This window comes from Lutra lutra, chromosome 7, assembly GCF_902655055.1.
Source record: "Lutra lutra chromosome 7, mLutLut1.2, whole genome shotgun sequence".
NCBI classification, from domain to species: Eukaryota; Metazoa; Chordata; class Mammalia; order Carnivora; family Mustelidae; genus Lutra; species Lutra lutra.
In genome coordinates this window covers 117262866-117278968 of record NC_062284.1, presented here as the reverse complement: position 1 = coordinate 117278968, position 16103 = coordinate 117262866, and the positions used below count along the sequence as shown (strand labels likewise).

Below are 16103 nucleotides of genomic sequence, written 5' to 3'. Positions count from 1 at the left end.
GACGGGCTTTCAGCCCAGCTTGGGGAGGAGGCAAAGCTGCCAAGCCCCGGCTCCAAGAGCCCAGGTATCTGAGCCCAAAGGAACCGCCAGCCCCAGACTCCGGGGAGGCTCGAGGCTGGGACTCAGAGAGCAAGCTTAGCCCCAGTCTTGTGAAAATACGATTTCCCAAGGAGTCCTGGGAGCCTCTATACCTGTTTCCCAAATGTTCTGGGTTTGGCCTTACGATATACGCTTTGTCCCAGGGCGTTTTTCCCTTAATTTTTTTAGGCCCCAGAGTATTTTAAGGTAAATTGATCCCACATGCTTCTGATTCATTTACACTGAACTCATCAGACCATGTTTGGAAAGAGCGATCTGAGGTCCAAGAAACCCTTTGAGCCTGCGTTTATGAGTCTCTCCGTGCGTTTTTTCCCTTAGAAGCAGGAAGCCACATTTTGACATGGGCAAATAAAAAGCGAGCCCGAGAGACTCAGGTCTGGTTCCAAATGTGGCACCTCTGAAACCGATGGGTCCTCAAATCACCAAGACACAGCCTCCCTTCCTTCCATTCCTGACATTAAAGGAAACCTTACCCTTGTGCGGGGTTGAACTGAAGTCAGAAATTCAGAGCTGCCCGGTGCCAAGCTCACATAAACCATCACCATTCCAGAACTGCACACCGATCCCTGACGCCCAAGCCTTCCACGCGAAGGGAGCCCCAGGCTCACAGCCACTTCCTGCTCTTCACTCTGCGGAGAGCTGGGCTGGGGCCCCCGGAGCTGCCAAGCTTATAGGAAACTGTCCTTACCCTTCCAAGCTACGAAGCCGAGGCATTCTGAGCCATTTGTTGTTGATGTTGTTAATAACATCCCTTGAAACTTGACCGCCCGATGGGAAGTGGCTTGGATGTGCTTCACTGTAGTTAGAGAAAAAAGAATCACAGCCGACAACAAAGTCAGGTGTGTGGTACGGGTGCGAGAAATGCCGTCTGGGCGCAAGGGAGCCAAGATGCTCTTCCCCGCCCTTGAAGACCCAGCCGTGGTGGGTCCAGGTGAAGTCAACTTGCACTGTTGACTCTTGTTGCTCCTGCCTGGGGTTCTGAGTAGTGAAGGAAATCCAGAGTCCCTGGTCAGAAAAAGGATGACGAACCCTGCATATAACTGAAAAGATGCTGAGGGCAAGGTGACCACGTCGGGGTCACATTTGTCCCCCCCCCAACCTTGCGTTACAGGGTTTATAACCATGTACTCTGAACTCTAGCTATTTACCAGAATTTGTAAAAGTCCCAAGGCCTGGGCCCAACCAAAAACCAACTAATTTAGAATCTCCGGGGGCAAAGCCCAAGAAATCGGTTTTTTTTTTTTTTTTTTTTTTTTTTTTTCCTTAGAAGCTCCACGAGTTATCCTTCTATGCTGTCAGGGTTGAGGACCACTGATTCAAAGTAACATGAATACACTTGTGTTCTGGAAAGGTACCTGGAAATAATCTACACGCCCAGAGGGATCGTTAGTTGTTTTCTATTGGGATGAAAGAGGATTCAGGTTGATGCTAGCTCCTACCCTCCCCCACTGCCATTCCCCTGCCCCGCCCCCAACTCGCCTTCACAGGCCTGGATCAACCTCTCCAGTGAGTGTTCGAGCCAGTGCACAATAAACAGGTTTCAAGAGAACTAGAACCAATCCCAAATGCTTAATCATCCACGATAGTCAAAGTGAACCAAACACAAGATCTCTTCAAATATTTAATCAGTTTAGAGACCTTTGCTTTCCAACCCAGTTGGGTAAAAATTCTAGAGACAAGATCAAGATCAAGATCAAGACTAGATCAAGGGGTCCTCGAAGAAAACACCAGGGTAAAATGGAAAGGAGACTGGGTTTGGGAAGTCAGAACATTACATGTGTCTTAAGGCCTTTTTAAGGAATCCTACCACTTTTTTTTAAAGTACTCAAAATGCACAGGAAGGGATTAAACAGTTATACAAATTTAAGGACAACGAAAACTTCTTTGATGGCTGAAAATGCCACACATGATTTTGAAATAGACTCTTTAAAACCCTTAGATCCTGCTGGGGTTTCTTTCCGTAGCCTTCTCTGTGGATACAAGAAGCAAACTAGCTACAGCCAGGGGCCCGGTGAGCTCTGGGGGCCTTGGCAAAGAAGCGATCAGCGAGGGACAGAAAGAAGGCTTGGAAGAGGTGACAGGAAGCTGTTCACAGTCTTTGAACATGGACTCAGACCCCAGCGAGCCTAATCTATTTCCTTCAAAAAATATGGAAAGAAACTGAAGGCCTTGGAAAATCACCGTCGATCTCAGGTCAGCGTGCCAATAATACTTTCCAATAACTGCGTCGTAAGAACTGGGGGAAGCATGTCCTTCAGAGTGATGGGTCTACCGTGATACGGGCGGCATCAGGACATCGGGGCCGACTCCTCGGAGACGGTCAGCAAGAAAAGCATAACATCTGTCCCACTTGACTCTCCCTCTCGTTTCTTCTCTTCTCCTGTCCCTTGGTGCTACTGAGAGGCAGTGTCAGCGGCCCCACAGCCTGGGGCTCAGAACGGATACTGGGACACGTATATCCGCAGTCGGATCACGGAGCTGCCCCTGAAGTTGATGACGGTGTTGACAGTGATCATTTCCAAGTCCAGTTGTATGTCCCGGGGCCCTTTGATGGGGCGTGTCATCACCAGGGTGGCACTGATGGGACCCGTTTGCTGTGGAGGACAGAACCAGGGTAATAGTTAGATAAGGCCTGGCTGACGTAAGGGGGCAGGTGAGCGGGACCCCAGAAGCGGTCAAACAACATGGGAGAAGGTTGGGGAAAGCTGTCGGTTTGGCAGTGGGACTGGGGGGCTCTCGTGCAATCACCAAAGCAGAGGGCCAGGTGGTCCGGCAGCAGCTCACCTCTGCAGGCCCACCCAGGGCTCTCCCTGTACAGCACTGGGTCAAACTGGAGCCCCTTGGTGCTGCCCTCTTCCCTTGGCTTTGCCCACGTCCCACCTGGCTTTTTCCTGCTAACCCTCCAGGACCCCTCCAAACTGTCACTCCCTCAGAGGACCCTTCTCCATGTCCCCCAGCCTAATTCAGGTCATCCTGGGACCCTCTGCCACTGTGCCCAGTCCACCCTAGGGTGGAAAGTGCTCAGCACCGTGCATCACCGTCTGCACTAACTGGTCTACGTCGCAGGTCTAAGTCCCTACCGGACCGTGAGCTGTGTAAGAGCTAGGACTAGGATCAGATATTTCAACGCTGTCCTCCCCCAGAACCCCACCTGGTGCCCGGCACACAGTAGGAGCTCATTAAATATTCTCTTGAATGAAATAATCAGGAATTGACAGAACTAACTGCGCGGTGCCATAGGGCTGTCACTCCCTTGCTCTGGGGCTCAGCTCTCCAGTGAGGGTTTGTTACCAGATCAGGAATTCTCAAGCAAATAGCCTCCAAAGCACCTAGGACATTTTTTCCTAAACTAACAATTCCAGGGACCCATTCCAAGATTTTCTGCTCAGTGGACGTTTGGAAGATGCCGGGGAGAGAATAAATTGTTTACAGGCCTCCGGGTGGTTCTGACAAGCAGCCTCTGCGGGAGCTCCCATTAGACACCCTGTGGGACCCTCCAGCCTCACCACCCTGTGACCCTAGTGCTAGGACCCTAATGATTTCATGTGAGCTCTTCTCTTCCACTGAATCTTGCTCTAAGACTTTTGAGAAGCTCAGCAGGGAGCCTGCTTCTCCCTCTGCCTGCCGTTCCCCCTGCTTGTATGTGCGCTCTCTCTGACAAATAAACACACAAAACCTTAAAAAAAAAAAAAAAAATGAGAGGTGTTGATCTAGAAGCACAAGACCCAATCTGGGGATGCTGGCTGTCGTACTAAAGGTACGTCTCATTATTTCCCCGTTTTCTGAATAAGCAAACCAGGGCACAGTGAGGTTAAGCCTCTACCTAGGAACACCTGCCTAGTAGGTGCAGAGCTGCTGTCTGACCCCCAATCCCAGGCCTTTCCCACTGCACAGCAATTATCAGAAGAGATTGCTGTGTGTTTTACTTCTTCTCCCTAGCACTGTCCTTCAGGAGAGATGCTCATGGTCTGTGCCGTGGCCAGAGAGTGGGCTCCTGAAGAGGACATAGTATGAGAGAATAAGGAGATGTTGCATGACTATCACTTTCTAGAAGCTGCAGAGCCCAGCACAGGGCCCAGAAACTGAAAGCACCAGGCTTGCAAAATCAAGAAACCTGGCTTGCTGAAAGCCACAGCAAGTGTTTTATCTGTCTCCATAAAGGGAGGACTCCCCATAAAGATCCAACATCCCCAAGAGCTGCCACCAATATGACAAGGGCGGGGCAGACAGGTAGGTGCTGGCCAGGCACTGGGACCTCCCCCGTTCCCTGGGCTATCAATGGTCTGACACCCATGCAATTTCCTCTTGGCATCCGCACCCTCTGCTCCCGTCAGCACCGGCGCAATTGGCACCTCCTTACATAGGCTCACTCGGACTTCCTTGTCAACTCTTGCAAAACCTCAGAGTACCAGGCCAGCCTTTCAGAAAGGACAGCCACACAGGGAAATGCCCACGGCATTTACATATACAAATACCTCCCCAGTGTTCACTGTTTGCATGAACAAAGGCCACAGGTTGAGGACCTAGAGCTGTGGGCAGCCCTCGGGAGGGAGAACTGCAGAACCCAAGGTCTAGGAGGGGACTGGGCTCTGGAACGACTGGGAACTTCCAAGTCGTTCACTTGGGCTTTCCTGGTAGAGGGGTCAGAGGGTCACTGCCTCTCCCACTTGGAAGGAACCCTGGGGTCACCGGGTCTGAGGTCCACCAGGGCCAGTTCTGCAGCAGCCTGAGAAAGGCCTGCCCACAAGCCCACGGGAGGACTCAAGCAGCTGTCAGGGAAGCTGAGGACAGCCATCTCCACTACTCATTAGGCTTCCAGGGCTTAGTCAGGGCATTGACGAAGGAAGCCTCCTGAAACCCCAGGTCTTTGGCAGCCTTCACAGTCACTAGTGCAAAGTGATGCTGATGAAGGCAGGGGCAGTTCTGATCCCCGGCATTTGGCTATGACCTTTCCTACATCTCTTATTTAATCCTCATGACCCTACAATATAAGTAGGTTAAGTACACTATAGAAGGTCACCAAAGTAGCCTATGACACTGCAGTGTCTGACCGCGCCCCACCCCCCCTCCAATCCTGGTGTAAATACTACCCTCTGTGATAAGGTCTCAGGACCTCCCCATCTCCTGACCTTTCCACCGCACCGGCTTTACGGAGGAATCCCCACTTCACACTGTAAATGTTTGCCTGGTTGTGCGTCCCCACCGGAGTGGCTCCTCAGGGGCAGAGGCCACATCCTGTTTGTTCCTGGATTCTCAGTGCGTGACTCAAAGTCACATAGGACATGCTGCTGAATTTATGTTCGTGCCGGAAGAAGGGACGAGTGTGGCCGACCGCAGCGACAGCAGGTGGCCAATGCCCACCGGATGTGCGTCTTCTCGGCCTCACTCTCACGCACGCTCGGGTCGTTCTGAATCAACCTGCGGGACGGCCCTGTCTGACTCAAGCAAGCAAGTCAGCCTCCCGTGCACCTGCCACCCCATTCACACGTGTCACGGAGGAAACGTGCTCTGGCCCAGTCTGAACTTCATGGCCATGCTCCTTCTTCTGGCCCTAACTGTGTCCCCCAGGCACCTGGCCAAGGCCAGTCACCAGTCCTCTGTCGAGGGCTCCGAGTGAGACTGGCTGCCCACAGTGTTCGAGAAAGGGGCAGGTGGGTGTGCACGCATGTACACGTGCCTATATGTGCCCGTGGGCATGTGTGGTTTGCCTGCCATGTGCTTGTAACACACTCAGCGAATCTTGGGGCGGGGGGAAGCCTGAATGGCCCTCAAGCCCCCCCACCCCCCATGATGCTCCAGTCCCGTGGGCAGTGCTGCCAACAGCTCCACGGCCCAGGAACTCATGGCCTCCTGACAACAGAAGCAGCATCTGCCACACCCAATACAACACTATAGGGGTGGGGGGAGCGGGGGACACCTGGGTGGCTGTGGGTTCAGCATCTGACTCTTGGTTTCAGCTCAGGTCATAATCTCAGAGTCATGAGCTCGAGCCCCACATTGGTCTCCGTGCTCAATGGGGAGTCTGCTTGAGATTCTCTCTCCCTCTGCCCCTCCCCCACTTGCGCTCACACACGTTCTCTAAATAAATAAGTCAATGAATACAATATTAATAAAAAGAAACATTATCAATACAAACTAACACTTATTGAACACTTTCTACTATTACTAGATGTTAAAGTAGACTTTTCTGGTTATCTCAACTTCTGATGAATCCCAAAGATAGAAGAGGAGGGGGAAATACCCCCACATCCTAAAGGGAAATGTAAGAGCACGTGTGGATTTTGATACCCACCCGCCTGGTTGCGAATCCCGCTCTGGTGCTCCCTAACTATGAGACTGTGGGCAAGTTCCTCAGCCTCTCTGGGCATTGATGCTCACATCTGTAAGTTGGGATGGTTGCACAGGCCCTATGTCCTAGGATGTTGGAAGGATGAAAGGTGTGATATATGGGAAGGAGTTGGTGCCATGCAGGGCGTGTGTCGAGCTCTAGATAGGATTTGCTGCTGCTGCTGTTTGGAAAGTTCCTGTAGCCATTATCCATGGCTGGCAAAGCAGCCACCAGCCCAATCTGTTTCTCCCGTTCTCACCACCATGCTGCCTTAACCTACTGGCCTGCACCTCAAGCCGGAGGGGGTTTCAAGAGAACCGTTCTGGGATGTGGGTTCTCTGGTATTTAAGAGTGCGGACAGCAGAGCCTGACTCTCTCCTGGAGAGGTCGACATGTGACAGCCCAGATACCTGGAACCATGGTGGGGTGAGGGGCTGCTGGGGGCTGCCTGTTGGTGTACCTGCCTGCTGAGGCATTACCGTCCCATAGAAAGTCTGGGGGAGGCATGGCACCAGAGAGAGGGTGGGAAGGTGTGGGGTGGCAAGTGGCCATCGAGGACCCCGATTGCCAACACCACAGAAGGCAAAGTGCAAAGTGTTCAGGGAACTCTCCAGAGAATCCACAAAGTATCCCTAGAAAGAAGAGGCTGCCGTGTGTTTTATCTCTCCCTAGCACAGCCCTTTAGGACACACGCTCACGGGTCTCTGTTCCAGGGACCACACTAAGGTCTGCTTACAATGGCAACGAGCCAGCAAGACACCGTCCCCCTAATGCTCCCCTCCCATCATCTGCAACACCCCCTGCACCCTCAGCCCTGGAGAAGGAGCCAGAGGCAGCACTGTCAGTGGGGGGAGGGGAAGAGGAAGCTGGCACAGAGGCCTACCACCCCTCCACCCCTGCCCCACTCCTGAGCAGGGGAAGGGGGGAAACTTTACACTGAGTGAGAGACAGGTTTCCACTGAAACTAGCTCGGACTTGATATGGGAGAAAGAGACGATTCAGCAGTAACTCAAAACACCTGCCAGTCTCGCTGGATTAATCTAGATGGCGCCCAGGTGTGCACAGGTTTGGAGCCAGAAAGTGAGAAAAAGATCGCTGATGTTTCACCTCTGCCGAATCCTACAGGCCTAATAGAAACAGCCGCCCTGTATTCCAGGTACTGGGCTGAGTAGATGATCCCATCTAATCCTGAAGTAAGTACTATCCCCTCTTTGCAGATGTGGAAACTGAGGCCCAAAGAGGTTAGATAATGTGCCTGAGGTCACAGAGCTGGTGAGTTGTGGAAGGCTAGTGAAGCGGGTCAGCCTGGTTTCGGCACCCACAGAAAACAACTATGGGTGTCCCCTGACGATGGAACTGCAGCTTGGACAGACGGGAGTGTGGAATGCCTCCTTGTCCAGCATATTTCTCCCTGTCTTCCTGCCCCCACAGCCATGGCTGCACAGGGCCCCCCCTGCAGAGCCTGTTTTCTCTTCCCGGGCATAGCCAGAAAGAGAAACCAGGAGCCACCTCCCTGTCCTCAAGTTCCTTCAGCCTTGGAGTCCTGACCGCCTCTTCTGAATAAATACTAAAGAATGAGGGCCCTTCCCAATGTCCTGAGAAGAGGGCACAAGCATACAGCTCAGCTTTGTGAGTTTCAAGGGTCCCCCAGGGACTGGGACTATGTGAGTCTGAGAGGAAGCCTCCAGGAAGGGTCCTCCCTCCTGCCCCCTCCACCTGTAGGACAATCTGCTTCCCCCGAATCACTGAGTACCTCTTACAAGTCAGCTACATGCTAGGGTTTTAGCAGGTGCTATTCTAGTGAGTAAATTCTTGTCCTGGCAAGGTCACCTTCTAAGGATCTTTTTTTCTGCTTGGGGAAAAAAGGTAAGAGGCAAGAGGTCTCACTGATGGTATTTTAAATCCCCCAAACGGGCATCTTTGTGCCCTATGGTTGGGATCTGCTGTGTCTATAGAAACGGGAGAGGCCAAACTGGAGAATGCCAGAGGGCTAGGCTTATGCTCCCAAGGGCAGCAAGGCTGCCTCGGCTCACGGGATATGGGTTCCTGCTGGACAGAGGAGAAAAGACAGACATAAATACAGCTCTATCCTTCTCCTATTACAGAAGCTCCTCTACCTTTAACTCCCTCCATCTTCCCCCAAAGCCTTTGGCCCTACTGCACTGGTCTACAGAAGTTGGGTCTCATGGACCAGGTTATTACATGGGACAAGGTCCTGTTAGGGTCTTGCCATAGTACGCATACAGGCAAGTTGCCAGCCCCTGGGACCTTTTCTAATCTGTCCTAACGGCTGCTTCTGAGACTTCTCTACTTTTAGACCATCCCAGGCCCAGAGGGAAGGACTGGAAGATTTTGCCAGCAGGCAGGGAGAGAGAGGTGGAGACCTGAGACATGCCCACTTCAAAGTGGAGAAGCTTCCATGAGTCTATAGATTCCCAAAATGCCCCTGGAGGACCGCATGCTGTATTTGTTAGAAATGCAGATTCCTGGGTAGAGGGGGCTGAAACGTGGCCCCCAGAGATCTCAGGCCCTGTAAATAGATCCCCAGAACCCCTAAATATTACTTTATAAGAAAAAGGGATCTCAGCCTGGGATTAAGCGAAGGATCTTGGCTCAGGGAGATTACTCTGGATTCTCTGTGCAGGCCCTCAATCCAGTCACACAGGAGACAGGGAGAGACTGGGAGGCTTGACACACACAGAACCGGGGGCAGTGGAACCGCTGAGGCAGACACTAAAGGGACACGGCCCCTAGTCAAGAAATGCAGGCCAGGCCGCCGCCAAGAACAGAAGGAAGTGAGGAACGGCCTCTCCCCTAGAGCTCTGGAGGGAACAGGACTCTGGGACGTCTCGGTTTCAGCTCAGTGAATGTGAGTCCAGGCTCTTGGCTCCTAGAACCGTGCGAAAATAAGTGTCTGTTGTCTTAAGCCACGAAGTTGTGGTAACTTGTCACAGCAACCACAGGAAACCGATACACTAGGCCTCAACCACCGTCTTCTGTAAGAGCTTCTCCAGAGAGGAGGCTCTGGAATCTGGTCTTTGGAGAAGTGCCCCGATTCACACTGAAACGTGAAAAACCTCGCTCGGAAGAGGTGCGTCCCCCCTAGGGTGGCAGGAGGGAAGCTCTGTAACGTAGGGGCACAGGGTCCGTGTGTGGAATTTACAAAGAGGTGAACGTATTTGAGGACATGTGTTCTAATGTGTGTTCCTGATACAGATAAGGCAGTGTGATCCAGTCAAACTTCTACGATAACAGAAATGTTCTTTATCTGAGCTAATACAGCAGCCACAGGCGACTACCCAGCCCTTGAAATGTGGCTAGTGCCACGGAAGAACCTAATTTTTCATTTCATTTCATTTTAATTCATTTAAATTTAAAAGAGCCACCATGTCCGACTTTGTTGGACAGCTTCTGTGAGGCAAGCCTTTACATTTGCTGCGATGAAGTGGCACAAGGGCAGTGTTTTGTTCACTAACCCTAGTCTCGGTTTCTGGAAGCGTGCAGTAGGCAATAAATATTTGTCAAATGAGCAGATGGATAACAGGATGTGGGAGTGCCTCCTCCAGGCAGGACAGAGGATTGTACCTCAGCCTAACTTCTCATGATGCAGACAATGAGGATCCAGAGGCTCATAAAAGAGAAGCAGTTTTCACAAGGCTGCCCAGAAAGTCACAGGAATCAGAACCTCGAAGTCCTGACTCCCACCCGCTTCCCTCTTCTCCCTTCACACTCACCCCTCCCAGCTGCTCTCAGACCTGTTTCCAGAAGCCCAGTGGGGGGTTAACAACATGAGCCTTGTTAAAGACGGTGACCAGCCCCTCTTACCCGCATATAGAATTCTCTGCCCTCGTTCCCAGACTTGATCTGGAAAATGTAATAAGCCCCAGGGTAGCGGGTCGTGGCTTGCATTTGGAAGATGTCAGCAGGAACGGAGCGTCCTGACACCACATCCATATCCCGGTACAGGATGGTAAAGGGCTGGTCTCTGCAGCCAGGATTCTCAGCGGGACACATGCAGCGGCTGTTGGGAAGGGAAATCATGCGAGAATGCGATAAGTCTTTTCCAGATGTTCTTTGTACCTACCTCCTCCCTTAAAACACTGAAAAGGAGGCCCCCTGAATATAATATCTGAATAATATAACATCTGAATGTTATAACTGTAGGTCCTCTCTGTACCTGGGTCTCGTCTACAAACTCACCAGGAGGCAGGTGAGCTCTCTGTTTCCTAGATAATGGCCTATTCTGACCACTCAGATATTCCTGCTACTAGAGGGTAAGCCTCAGATGTCTGGTCTGAAGAATGCCGGCACCTTCTCTGATGCCCTTTATATTTTAATGTATTTATTTGGCAAAAGGCATTGCTGGTCATGTCACCCTTTACTTCCCCAGATGTACATACTCATGAAGAAATTCTAAAAGTGAGAAATCACATGAGATGGACAGGAACTCGGTGGCCCGTGGACATTCTGTGGAGAGCATCCCTTCATCTTTTTGTTTGATAAACGAGAGCTTAGAACTCACTAAACTCACTATAAGACACAATGTTAGACCCTTGGAATTACAAGGATCAATAAGATCCTGACCTCAAATAGTTCCTGTTCTCATGGGAGAAATAAATAATGGACACAAATATCTTTACTAGTAACAGCATTTCATAACATGAAACCATTGACTCCCTTTTCCAAGAAAGCCCTGTTGTAGAGGCCACTTGATGTCTCCCTAACCACCTCAATCTCTCACGTCATCCCTGAGACTCCCCCTAGGGGTCAGAGTTCACAACAGGACTAGGACGACTGTAGGTGCGTTGCCTTGATGGGCAGAACTGGGCGTCGGCCTTGTCTTGTTTCTGGGGCTTTCCAGAAACTTCTGCTCTCTCTTCAAAACATTGGTTGGTTCTATCTCCAGAATACAGTCCAGGTCCAACCACCCTTCACCATCCCCTTTATCACAACGTTGTTGTTCAGGCCACCGTCAGGTCTCTCCTGGACCTCTAGGATGGCCTTCCAATAGGTCCCTCCCCGTTCAAGCCATTACATGGCAGCCAGAGCGCCCGTCGTCAAAAAAGCAGACTCTGCCTCCATCCTGCTTTAAGATTCTTCAATGGCCAACCCTTGCAATGTGAGTAAAAACTAAACACCACTTCAGCCTCTAAGACCCAGGGGACTTGGCTTCCGTCAGTTTCCCTCCGATCACTGCCCTCTTCACTCACTAGGCGGCAGCAATTGGACTCCCTCCATTCCCTAAAGATACCCAGCCTTCCACCACCTTGTAACCTTGGCCCACGCTTTTTCCTCTCCTCTCCCACTCTGCCACCATTGACTCATTTTCCCGTCCCAGCCCAAATGCCATTTCCTCAGAGGAGCTTCTGGACTCCCCAGTCTATACCAAGTCCAACCTACATTTTCCTTCTATAAATTCCCATTCCTCTGGCTCATAGCCCCTATGCCAATCTAGGATTATCTTTTCATTCACAGGCCAATTTGCTTAACCTCTTTCTCCTCCTCTATCATGAGGGAAAAAAAAAAAAAAAAAAAAAAAAAACCATGGTGCCCGGCACAGGCGTCTGCCACGTACCAGGAGCTGGATGAACACTTGATCAAGGAACCATTAAAATAATTTTGAAAGTTTTGTTTTTTTCAGGGCTGATCAAAATAGCCAAGCCAAAATGTCCCTGGTGCCCAAATGGCCCCTTGGAATGTCACGTGTCCCACAGACAAGACTTGCTTCCTAAATTAAGAAGCCTGGAGGCGGGCCTGATGATGGAGGGCAGCTGAAGAGACTCACAAACAGCTAGGGGCGGGGGCACCGCAGCTAAGATCTGAAAGACAGGCCGATCTGTCTACGCGGCGGCGGGAGGGATGCCTTCCATATGGCAGAAGCGGGTGCGCGAAAGTCGGGAGGCTGGATGCTCCAGGGCGTGGGTAAAGGTGAGGGTAAGTCCCGTTTGGGTTGGCAAGAGCACAGGACACATGGACAAGGGCACAGGCTGGAAGGGGGTGGCTGGAGTCAGGAGGAATGGGTCCTGGAGGCAGGCAGCTTTCAGCAGTATGCCACCAATGTCGCCAGCCACACTAGCTCAGTGCCTTGAACCGGGTCAGTCCCTGGCCACAGACAAGGGCGGTCCTGAGGCTCCCAGGGAGAACTGGCAATGGGAGCAGGGAGAGCGGCTGACTCTGCGCTCTGCCCCAAAGGGCCCTGGAACCAGAAGCCGAAGGGTTGCTCGAAGCACAGCTCATAGCACCAAGGGAAGCTGTCTGCAATGATGGACCCTCCGCCTGCCTCGGCTTCATCCTTTTACCAGATTTTGTTCAGAGCAGGAAGCACCCTGGTAGGCCACAAACGGCTCTTAGATGCTGCATTCCTTTCTAGAGGACAAGACGGATGGGTCTGATTCATCCCTTTATCTCCAGGGCAAGGAATGGGTGTTGCTCAGAGAGGTAAAGGTGGCATTACAAGAAGGGAGGGCAGATGTACCTCTGCGTGTGGGGGCGAGGGGTAGCCAACAGGCCAGGCTGGGCACTGTCCTCTCCGCCACCCCGGCAGCCTCCTGAACCAGACCCCTCCCTCATGTGCCCATTTCTCAAATGACTTACTTATCGCTGATCCGAAGATAAGGCTCCTCGCAGCGGATGGGGTCAATGCACTTGAAGCCCCCCTGCAAATTGTAGCAAGTCTGCTGCAGATTACACGTGTGGTTTCCGTGCTCACACTCATTGATATCTGAAATGCAGGGTAGGTAAGAGGCTGAACCAGGACGGTGCTTCCCAGGTGCTGGCCCCGGGCCAGGTATGTGTGTGTGGTGGGGAGGCATGGGGAGGGGGGTGCAGCTGGGTCTTTACTACACAACTACACTTCCACTGTGACAGCTACCGGCCACAGATGGCTACTGAGCATGGGAAATGTGGCCAGTGCAAGGTGAGATGTGCTGTGCATGGAAAAGACACACAGACCTTGCCCATGTGGTACAAAACAAGAATGCCGCATCTTATCAACAGTTTTTACATGGAGTACAAGTTGGAATGATAATATTGCAGAAGTATTACATGAAAAAAAATTCTGAAAATTAATTTCACCTCTTTCTTTTTTACTTCTATAGGGTTCCTATTTAGCAGCTAACTTTATATTTCTATTGTCCAGCACTCCCACAGAGAATTCTTGCTTGGTGTTCAGGTAAGGTAGGTTCAAGGAGCTGGAATAGGTCAGTGGCTCAGTTCCCAGCCTCTCCACTGGCACCGGTGGGTAGACCATGGGAGTGGGAATCAGCCCAAGCTGCCGATCTGGAGGAGACGTACCCCCTTCACAGCCTGGGGTCCTGATTCTCTGAGGCACACAGCAGTCAGACGTGTGAGTCTCTCTGGCATCTGCTCTCTGGGGAGTCAGTAGAGAAACACTAACTAGACTACCTTCCCAGAGCCCTGAGAAAGCCTGGCGCAAGGTCCATGAGTGGGGCTAGGCCATAGGAAGCCTTGGTTGAGTCTGGAGCATTCCTCTGAGAGGTCAGGGAAGCTGGACAGATCACCTCTACCTGGGGAACTCAGGACAGAAGAGAGAGTAGCCATGTCCTTGCTGAGGCCAAAGTATGGGTCACAAGACAGGAAGGCCAAACATCATGGCCAGAGCCTGCCCCTCTGGGAGCCACTGGAACCCACTTCTGCCTTCATCCCTGCCACTTTCCCCAGGTGAAGACGTCCAGGTGACCCCCTGAGCCAGCCCACACCTCACACGTTCCCCAGCCAGGCTCCCCTGGACAGCCTTACCCTGGCAGCTTCGGTTGTCGTCCAGCAGAATGTAGCCAGGGGGACAGGAGCAGAAGTATGTGCCGGGCTGATTCACACACTCATGTTGGCAGAGGAACTCAGAGAAGCTGCACTCATCCATGTCTGGGGGAGACAAGTCACACCTGCTGCTTATAATCAGACCACCCGGGGGCTTAGTGTTTTTCTCCTCCAACTCCCACACCCTCCTGACACATATGATGGTACATTTGTGGCTACAAAGTTGCCGTCTTACTTCTCGCACACTCGGGTGACAGGGAGCTCACTACCTAATGAGGACACCTACTGACTTTTGGACAGCTCTCATTGCTGGAGCTGAAATCTGTCTCCACCAAACTTCCCACATGACTACCTTCGGCTCAGCTACATCATCCGCTCATTACAGACTCATTTTGCCCAGCAGGTGAATGTACCTTCCACTTCCAGGGGCAGGATTCGTTTGCCCACTGGAGTTTTCTGGGTGCAGAGCGCTTCTCCAAAACCCAAAAAAACATTCCCTGGCCCCAGTCTTCTGAAAGGGCAACTCTACCAGTGCCAGTGCCCCTCTAATCACCCGAAAGTTGAGAAACAATGTTATTTCTAAAGTCACAACTGAAAGGGACATATCCAGGAGGCCAGGGGACGTCCATTAGATTAAAATGTCTTTGTGTCCAAAAATCTCCCTAAAAGAGAAAATTCTGGAGCGGCCCCGGGTGAGCGAGCATAATATCCCTGGGTGGCCCACCAGCCTCAGGAGGCCACTGGGACCTGGGAAACTGGAGCTGGGCCACCCTCCGACTGCAGAGGTGGGGACGTGAAGGCAGAGCCACTGACCACGTTGGCTGTGACAGCTGATGCAGAGGCCGGCTCGGAAGAGCCAACTCTTCGTCGCACACAGAGTTTGGCAACCGAGCCCCTGTTTGAGCCTCATTTGAGAGGCGCGCCAAAGAAAACATGTTTTTCTTTCATTTATTGTTTCCCGAAAACTTGCTTTCACTAGTTTCCCCATGTGACATGTCCTCGGGTTGTTCTCTCGCTCACAGACCATGGGGGGCTGGGAGCACCCGGGGAGAGTGTCAGCACAAATAAGGCGGCTTTGCCACCACTGGCTCATTCTGCATGTGACACGCCCAACGCCTCTCCCATCAGGGAAGGAGAAACTCCTTCCCATCTCTCCCACGGGTCTCCAGGCAAGGGGTTCGGGGCCAGCAGAACCGGGATGCTGATGCGAAAAGTCAAAGCATACTCAGTGAGGCAAGATCTGCTTCTGACAGCTCCCCTCCCCCTCCCCCAGGACCTTGTAGGGTCCCAGGGCTCTGGCCCCAGCCCATCAACAGAGAGTGTCCCCCTGGATCGCTGTTATGTTTGTAGATTCTGGTCCATGCCTCTGGTACAAGCAATAATAAAAACCTGTAGCTCCCGAGCGTTTGTAATGTATCAAGGGCTGGGTTAAATGTTTCATATGCCTCACTGCATTTTTTTTTTAAGATCTTATTTTTAAGTTTTTTTAAGTAATCTCTACACCCAGTATAGGGCTCAAACACATAACCCCAAGATCAAGAGTCGCACGCTCCACCGACTGAGCCAGCCGGGCGCCCCAGGCCTCATCTGACTTAATCCTTGCCTCAGCCCTCTGAAGGAAGCACTATTACTAGCTATGCTTTACAGAGGAAAAATTGAGGCTTACAGAGGTTAGGTAACCCAACTAAGTTCACAGATAACGAGTAAGCAGGAAAGCTGGGATTTGAAGCCAGCCAGCCAGCCAGCCTCCAGATCCTATGACCCATCAACCCGATGCTGTAATGTCTCCCAGAGCAATTATGCTCAGGACTTAAAGGGCTCTGAGTTTGGGGGGCATCCCCTGAGCAGGACTGGCCCTGGGGAGATGGCAGGACCCATCTCCACCCTCCACCCACCTCCC

The 16103-nt window shown here is 51.9% G+C and overlaps 1 protein-coding gene across 3 annotated transcripts in view; it reads right to left on the bottom strand.

Annotated features, from left to right (window-relative positions):
* Positions 1-1707: 1707 nt before the first annotated feature.
* The window catches only part of FBLN5 (fibulin 5), a 73821-nt gene continuing 59425 nt past the window's right edge, over positions 1708-16103 (bottom strand). For all 3 annotated transcript variants that reach the window (XM_047738531.1, XM_047738530.1, XM_047738529.1), the window contains 4 exons: positions 14186-14308; positions 13022-13148; positions 10253-10448; positions 1708-2693 (listed from right to left, as the gene is read on the bottom strand). In XM_047738531.1, the coding sequence (XP_047594487.1) occupies positions 2532-2693; positions 10253-10448; positions 13022-13148; positions 14186-14308 (608 nt within the window). In that variant the 3' untranslated portion in view covers positions 1708-2531. The remainder of the gene's footprint in view (positions 2694-10252; positions 10449-13021; positions 13149-14185; positions 14309-16103) is intronic.